The 8,946-nt window shown below is 44.2% G+C and overlaps 1 protein-coding gene across 2 annotated transcripts in view; it reads right to left on the reverse strand.

Moving 5' to 3' along the window:
* Positions 1 to 8,946, reverse strand: part of actr1b (actin related protein 1B) — a 13,120-nt gene that overhangs the window by 3,464 nt on the left and 710 nt on the right. For both annotated transcript variants that reach the window (XM_032510757.1, XM_032510768.1), the window contains exons 2-8: positions 6,234 to 6,298; positions 5,957 to 6,032; positions 4,136 to 4,261; positions 3,549 to 3,673; positions 1,669 to 1,885; positions 420 to 512; positions 154 to 328 (exon numbers count right to left, since the gene is read on the reverse strand). In XM_032510757.1, coding sequence (XP_032366648.1) covers positions 154 to 328; positions 420 to 512; positions 1,669 to 1,885; positions 3,549 to 3,673; positions 4,136 to 4,261; positions 5,957 to 6,032; positions 6,234 to 6,298 — 877 coding nt within the window. The remainder of the gene's footprint in view (positions 1 to 153; positions 329 to 419; positions 513 to 1,668; positions 1,886 to 3,548; positions 3,674 to 4,135; positions 4,262 to 5,956; positions 6,033 to 6,233; positions 6,299 to 8,946) is intronic.

Here is an 8,946-nt window from a genome sequence, read left to right on the forward strand (position 1 = left end):
CCCCCCCCCCCCCCCCATCATATACCCTTCAGTATACCTAGACATCGGCTTGGTGTTATTTCAGTTAGACTAATATCTGGTTTAATTTGCATTGAGAGATGATCTTTTTATGCAGATCTCTGTGTCTGGTGAAGGTGCCCCGGACTAACAAACCTTTGATGAGGGTGGAGCCGCCACACAACACGATGGTGGAGTAGAGCGTGCGCCGGAGGTCCATGTCGGACTTCTGGATGGCGTAGGCCAGGACCTCGTGGATCCCCGAGCTCTCGTCCCCGATCAGGTCTGGTCTGAACAGCAGCTCTGGAGCCCGGAACCTGGCCGGCCCGATCTGAGGGAAAGAGGGGCGCGTGTCAGAGGGGTGGAGGTCGGTTTCAGACGACGGGGTGGGGGGTTGTGGGAAATGTTTAGCGTCCACTCACATTTAAAGTGCTTCCATCCGGGAGAACGTACTGCGCCTTCTCTGTTTCTAAAGTCTCGTCTTTTTGTGGGTTGAGAGACAGATAACAAGCTCTCTGTGGAAAACACCTTCAGTTAGACAAGAAGACAAGGCAACGCAACAATAAAGTAGATAGAGGGAGAGATAGATAGATAGAGGGAGAGATAGATAGAGGGAGAGATAGAGGGAGAGATAGATAGATAGAGGGAGAGATAGATAGAGGGAGAGATAGATAGATAGATATAGATGATAGATAGATAGATAGATAGATAGATAGATAGATAGATAGAGAGATAGATATAGATGATAGATAGATAGATAGATAGATAGATAGAGAGATAGAGAGAGAGATAGATAGAGAGATAGATAGATAGATAGATATAGATGATAGATAGATAGATAGATAGAGGGAGAGATAGATAGATAGATAGATAGATAGATAGATAGATAGAGAGATAGATAGATATAGCTGATAGATAGATAGAGAGATAGATAGATAGAGGGAGAGATAGATAGATATAGATAGATAGAGAGATAGATCATAGATAGATAGATAGATATTTATTGGTCCCAATAAAATGGGTATTTCTAGTGTTCCAGCAGCAAAATCAGTCACACAGCACAGAATATAAATAAAAAACTAGGAAACAGTATACATACGCCGTGTGATCAGATCGTTAAAATAGGGCCCTCAAGATATTTAGCTACAAGAGAATATTTCGGCAGAAAACTGCACTTTAAGTAACTTTAAGTAACTTTTTGCGCTGCCTTTTACATTAGACTCAATGTTCAAATTGTTCAATAAAAAAAAAAAAAGCGGGAAATGATTTCCTTTCATCAGTTTGTTGTATTTCAGCAGAACTGAGAACACGTTAATATCTGTTTATTTATCCACTGACGACTGAAGTCTCGCTAAACCAACAAAATCTCACAAACTCACGTAGAATACTTCATTTGGCTGTGAATCAGATATAGTTTTTGTTGTCCAAAGAATATCATATTCTCCTGTGATTCACACCCGTAGTGCCTCACCACTTGGTCTTTTTAAGCTTATTATCTGGGGCTTTTCCCGTGGACAGACAGGTAAGGGGGGGGGGGGGGGGGGGGGGGGGGGGGGGGGGGGAAGAGAGGGGATGACACACAGCAAAGGGCCGTAGGTCGGAGTCGAACCGGCGCCCGCTGCAGAGGACTCAAACGGACTCTACGGGGCCAGCGGCCGCCCCGCGCCTCACCTCTTTGACGGTGCGGACGACCTCGAACTCGGCCGAGGTGTTGAAGTTGTAGCCTTCCTTGCGCAGCAGCAGGCGCAGGTACCGCGACACGTCCCGCCCGGCGATGTCCACGCGCATGATGGAGTGCGGGATGGCGAAGCCCTCGTAGATGGGCACCACGTGGGTCACGCCGTCGCCCGAGTCCAACACCACACCGGTGGTCCGGCCCGTGGCGTACCTGCAACAGACACGGACCGGTCAGACTTACACTCCAGGGGGGACGCAGCATTTAAAGGACAATTCCTGTCAATTTCAACATGTAGCTCTGTTGTTGTTTTTGTTTTGTTTTTTTTACCCGTTTGTGCCGGATGCTTCGCGCCGACACATCTACCGCCGGTTACTGCGTTGCGCAACTCTGGACCTCCTGTCGGCCGCTGCGTGGCGCAAAGGATCATCCAGCACTTCTTCTTCATCATCATCATCATCGTCATCATCATCTACCACATCCTCCCTCCCAAACTCCACACTATCCTCCACCTCAATGTCACCGCCCTCGCTGTCTAAATACTCCTCTGTTGGAGCCATTTTCTCGCTCGTCTCTCAAAAATTCATAAACAAAACCATTCCAAATCCTTAATTATGTTAATTATGTAAATAATGTATAATAACATTCCTTTATGTAAATACCGTACGTATCCAATTCCTTATATTTCTTTTATTTCTTTGTGTTTCTACTCTATTTATAATATTTGTGCAACTGCAACACAGAGTTTCCCTTCGAGGATCAATAAAGTATAATAAAGTATTTCTGATTTTGAAAACGCACCCGTGTGTCTGGTTGATTTTCAGTGAACTACGGTACATTTTGGTGGTCACGTAGCTTTAAATAGCCAACAAGGCCCGCCTCATGTGTATGTGAACCAATGACGGTGCGTTCTCTGCTGCACGCGTCATGAAAACACCGTTGAATACAGAATGCTGCGCCACGCAGCGGCCGGCAGGAGGCTCAGAGTTGTGCAACGTGGTAACCGGCGGGAGGTTCAGAGTTGTGCAACGTGGTAACCGGCGGTAGACGTGTCGGCGCAAAGTATCCGGCACAAACGGGTTAAACGGCGTTCTGTCCGTAGCGAGGCTGATGGAACCAGTCGGTGCTGCCTACACCGAGTTATCCTCCTGATGGAGTTAGCACCAACAGGCTCCAACTGGCCAGGTTTTAACCCTTGTGTTGTCTTCTCGGCAAAATTGAAAACTTAACACTTTTGTTGACGTTTTTTTACTTTTTCTTATTTTTGTACCTTTTATCAACACTTGTTTTACTGGAACACTAGATGCTTTTTTCACTTTGTCCACTAGAGGTCGCCTCCTGTCTTAACTTTCTGTCACATCTCCATGAGTCAGGTTCACTGTGTTCACTCAGGAGGAATCACTGCACATGGGGGGGGCGCTGGAAATTATATGTTGAACATGTTAAGAGGCTTAAAACACGTTTATAACTTCCCCTGTTGAAGCCTGTTGGGTGCTAACGCTAGCAGGAGGATAACACGGTGCAGGCAGCACCGATTGGTTCTCTACTGACAGACCTCCACTTAAAAACAACAACAAAAAACAGAGCTACATGTTGAAATCGTCTTTGAATTTCTTAAATTAAATGAAGGAAAAACTGAGGTGGTTGTTTTTGGAGCAAAAGAGGAACGATTAAAAGTCTGCGCTCAGCTTCCAACAACAATGTTAAAAACAACAGAGGAAACCAGAAGTCCGGGTCCAGTCCTGGACTCAGACCTGAACATTAAGACAATCACAAAGTCAGCCTGTTATCACCTCAGGTGCTGTACAATGGGCTGTGCAAATAAAGCTGCCTTGCCTTTAGGCGACAGCACACGGGCAGAGCGAGGCGTACTCACAAGCTGAGGACGGCCTGCATGGAGATGAAGAGGGCAGGAACGTTGAAGGTCTCAAAGAAGACCTCGGCGGCCTTCTCCCGGTTCTTGCTGGGGTTGAGAGGAGCTTCAGTCAGCAGCACAGGATGCTACCAGAGAGACACAACCACGCACACACCGTTAAGGGGGGGGGGGGGGCAATACAGGATATTTTCAGTAGTAATACTGTATCGTTACACAGGCGCCTAGTATGGATCTATTATTATATATAATATATTATATATTATTATATATTATATATGATATGTGTTGTTCAGTGTGTCCCGTTCTGCAGCGATAACAGTTGAAGATGAACAAACAGAGAAATGTTTCTTTTTAGATGAAACAGATGTTGATAAGTTTCCTTTTGGGGACGACATTAGAAATTGGAAAAAATAAGAAGTTGCACCATATCGCAGAATATTGCAATATGTTTAAAATCGCGGTAATATCGTATTGTTATGGGGGGGGGAAGCGCAGACGCCGACCCATACGATATCATCACAATACTTATGCCACAATACGATATTACTGCAATATTTTACAATTTATTGGGGGGGGGACATCCTCACCTCCTCGGAGAAGGTCTGCAGCTGCTCCTTGGAGTACACGTACTGCCAGATCCTCTCCATGTCGTTCCAGTCCTTCACGATGCCGTGCTCCATCGGGTACCGCACCGACAACAGGCCCCGGTGCTCCTGGTGGTCACAGAGACGAGAAACATCAGGAGACATCAGGAGACATCAGGAAACATCAGGAGACATCAGGAAACATCAGGAGACATCAGGAGACATCAGGAGACATCAGTCAACATCAGTCAACATCAGGAGACATCAGTCACATCAGTCAACATCAGGAGACATCAGTCAACATCAGTCAACATCAGGAGACATCAGTCGACATCAGAAGACATCAGAAGACATCAGGAAACATCAGAAGTAGTACATTTCCAGGATAAAGCCCGACGTACGCCGGGCTTTATTTCTCGCCTTCCGCATGTCGCCGTTCTCAAACTCCTATCGCTACGGGAAACAGAAACAGCCCTCGAGGCAAGGAGCAACACGCTGAAAATGTCAAGTTTTGATAATTTGGCTACGCTCCAGATGCATTCTGGGATAAGAGAGAGAAAGCTCGGGGTTGTTTTCATTTCTTTAGACCAATCCCAGTGGTCTTAGTCGGCGCTGAGCTCCGGCGTCTCTGCTGACTAGTCTCAGGGAGGAACTGGTTGATCTACACCCCGCTGAAGAAAAGGCCTCCTCCAATATTAAATGGAGAGATGAGCACTTCCTGGGCACTGCCAGGTGCCCTTGACCAAGGCACCGTACCCCCCCAACCGCTCAGGGTGCTGGTCCAGCTAGCAGCCCACTCACTCTGACATCTCTCCATCTGTGCATTAGATTAGGTCCTGAGCATTTGTGTGTGTGTGTGTGTGTGTGTGTATATTTCAGGCCTGTGCGTAGTGATTACTAACAAAAAAGTGTGTAGAGTGTAAATTGTAATTTCCCCATTGGGGATCAATAAAAATTATAAATTATGAAAATAAAATCATACAGTAACGTGAGCTATGTAACTCAGCTGATTCATGGCTACACCTCATTATCTCTGCCCAGTGGATCTCTGTGTGGACTTCGTCATCAACGTCCCAGAACGCCCCAGTTAGAGAGGAGACGCCCTCAACATATTCTCTATTAATCTATAAAATCATTCCTCTGAAGAACCGAGCAGACCCGTCTTGTTGCATCGTCTAAATGTTCTTCATAACTTGACATTTTCAGCGTGTAGCTCGAGTTTGTTGTTGTTTTCCCGGGGGGGGATTTGGAGAACGGGGACACCCATTAGAGAGTAAGGGGCTTTATCCTGCAGATGTACTTCCTTGATCCGGACTAGTTCACCCACGGCGTTGTCTGGGATGCGGATTTGTAACGGACCTTATTCACAGCAGACAACTTGAGTTGTCAGAGCAGGAAAAGCAGAGCTGAAACTGACGATGGCTCCGTCCCATCACCAGGGCCTCTCCTGAGTGGACTGCAGCCATCATTAGGGTGGTGGAGACACCTGTGCTTTCCCCACTAGGACATGTCAACATGTCTGCCGTGAAAGAGGTCTATAGCACGCTTATTCCTCTCAGTCCCGCCCTCCATCACAGATCTCTAATCTCTAAACTGTATCTTATGAAGTGGGCTGCTTAAAAGAACCGATCTTCTCCTATTGGACATAGGGAGCTCCCATCAGGCCTTTGCTCCTGGTAGATAATTACCAACCCCCTTCTGAGTGAAGTTAGATTTCTGAATGAAAGTACACATTGTGCACTGTGCTGGAGAATTACCCCGAGGGCAGTTAGGAAGAATCCTAACAGTGTGGTTGGGGGTGAAAACTCCTCCACACTGAGTTACCTCTGCCTTGGGTCCGATGAAGAGGTCCCCCTCCAGGGCTCCGGCCATCACGCGCACATGCTTGGGACGCCCCACACTAAACACACACACACACACACACACACACACACGTCAGTATTTTGCATCATTGTGTACCAGTAGACCGTTTTTAAACAAAGTAATCCAGCTGAATATGTGACGTGAGTCCAGTTTTAAAGACACAGAGGGACAGAATATTAAGCAGATGAGTTGATGATGTCGCCTGGGTGCTTTAAGAAAGGAGTGAAGGAACACTTACTAGTTAGGGAAACAGTATTTGGGGATCTGGTCACCGGCAAAACCAGCTTTGATAACCCCCGAGCCCTGCAGGAGAGAGGGATGTTAGACCAGATCAGACAGATCCTTTCATCACAAATTGGGAAAGTGAAGTGTTGTTGAAATAGTGTTGAGTAAAAGTTGACATATTCCAGTCTGTGATTATCATCAACATCCATTCCTTTAATTTTACTCTAAATAATTCCTAATTTCTGCTTTTCTAACTCAAACATTAGGTACAATTTCCTATAAATGAGGTTTATTGACCATAAATTCCAAAAATAACTGGAAAGCTAAAGTTAATAAGTTAGTGTTACGTAGTGACAAACGTCAAAATAGTGACAAACATTGAAAAAAAGCGTCATAAATGTTGAAAAAAGGGACAAAAATGTAAGAAAAAGTTATAAACATTGATAAAAGCATCAACAAAAGTGTTGATTTTGATATTATTTGTGACTATTAGACAACACGAGGGGTGTAATCTCCGAGCAGACAGGTCATAAGACACAGCCTGAAGTCTCCAGCAGTCACACACTCTCACGCGGAGACACTGTGTCCTACATACTTGTCCTGGTACAGTGTCTTCCCCTAAGTTAGTAGAAGACATACTGTAGATGCACATATTTACGGAGGGTTTAGAGGGTTTAGGGGTCTCTCCATAACCCTCGTGTTGTCTTCCCGTCAAAATTGAAAATGTCCCTTTTGTTGATGTTTTTTATCGATGTTTTTAACTATAGTTGTCTACAAAGTGCTTCCATCTTACTGTGGGAGGAGCTGGACATGTACATTAATGTTAATTAATTCAAATGTCCTAACTGCACAGTTTGCTAACACTCATACCTTGACTTTCCTGTGTATTTAACTCTTCTCTATCAATATCGTAGGAAAGATTAATGTTACGCTCTCATCTGCATAAGTGTGAGTTGTTGGGTGTGTCTGTTTGTGTGTGCGTGTCTCTGTGTTTGTGTGTGTCTTTCTCAGTGTCTGTATGTGTGTGTCGGTGTCTTTGTCTATGTGTGTGTGTGTGTGTGTGTGTGTGTGTGTGTGTGTGTGTGTGGTGCGTGTGTCGTGGCTTCATCTCATACAGTTATTCCCAAGAGATATCCGCCAACTGACAGTCTCCAAAGTGTTTGTTGTGTTTGTTGTGTGTGTGTTTTTTCCTCTCTTTCTATGCCTGATTGACTAAGGCCCTAGTGTTCACATTACAGAGATGTGTGAGGGGCGGCTGTGGCTCGGTGGTGGAGCGGTGGCCCGCCGCTTTGGAAGCTTTGGAAATTGGCAGGTTGGTGGTTCAAGCCCATGTCAAAGTGTCCTTGGGCAAGACACTGAACCCCGAGTTGACCCCGATGCTGCGTCATCGGAGCGTGGATGTGCGCAAGTCTAGTTTGTCTGATGTACGGCAGCCTCGGCCACAGTGTGTGAATGTGTGTGAATGGTTCCTGTCCTGTGTAAAAGCACTTTGAGTAGCTGTTAGGACTAGAAAGGCGCTTTATATAAATACAGAACATTTAATGATACCGTTACAGCGTTAGCCCCCGTGTTGTGTTCCCGTCAAGACCCTGTTGTGGTCTGTTCTGCCCATTTGTAAAGCATAAAATAATCACAGAGTCGGTATTCCATCTCCACTCTAGTTTTAAACCTTTTGGAGATCTTTTCACAGATGTAAGCATAAACATGCGAACTGGACCCACGTTGACTTCCTGTTGCTGTCAAGGCCAGGCTGTTGCCTAGCAATGGAATTCCAATTAAAATGTCTTATAGACCTCATTTAGGTGAATATATATATATATATATATATATATATATATAATATATATATATACACACACACACACACACACACACACACAGGTGAATATAACTTATGTTATTGTTACCAAGTTTTGCATTATTGCTTTAATTACATATTCATTTTAATTTTTACGCCACTTACTAACACTGCAATATTGTTTTGTTTTTTGTTTTTGGGGTTTTTTTGTACTGTGGCAACTGCACTTTACTTTACAAAACCTTTATTAGACGCCACTTTACTCCAGTCTACCTTCTGCTCATTGGCTGCTGTTTGCCTGCTTTTCTTGTGTGTTTACTTGTTTGTGTTTTGCTTTTATTGTAGAAAATGCTGCCGTAATAAGGGAATTTTCCCACTGTGGGATGAATAAAGTCTTATCTAATCTAATCTTTAAATGACATTGTATTATTTATTTTTAAGTTTGGATATCCCTTTTTAATCGCTGCTTAAATCGGAAAAACACTGTCAACAGACATTGCTTTCTGCATGCTTTTATGAATCAATAAATGTATAAATCCGGCTGTGAGTCATTTACCTTAAAAATGTGGATTGGAAAGTAAGATTTTTAAGACACTACAGGTGAACAGGGTCAACATTTTAACGGATAGCATCATGAAACTTCCCCAGTTGATATACTGACATTAAGACGCTGATTTTCTAAGTTTTCTAAAAACACAAAAAGACACTGTTCAAATATGTAAATGAGGCATAATCTAATGCTAATTTATGATGAATATAGGGGGAATCTACAAACACAAATTAGACAACGTGTAGTATAATACCAGCAGTCTGAAAGAAGACATGTTATTGAATATTAATAGCCCAACATGTCTAAATAGAAACGTTTCCCCTGTAGTGTCTCCCACTTCAGCTAGCTTAGCCAGTCGGTTAACGGGAAGCTAGCTGC

This window comes from Etheostoma spectabile, chromosome 3, assembly GCF_008692095.1.
Source record: "Etheostoma spectabile isolate EspeVRDwgs_2016 chromosome 3, UIUC_Espe_1.0, whole genome shotgun sequence".
In the NCBI taxonomy this organism is placed as follows: Eukaryota; Metazoa; Chordata; class Actinopteri; order Perciformes; family Percidae; genus Etheostoma; species Etheostoma spectabile.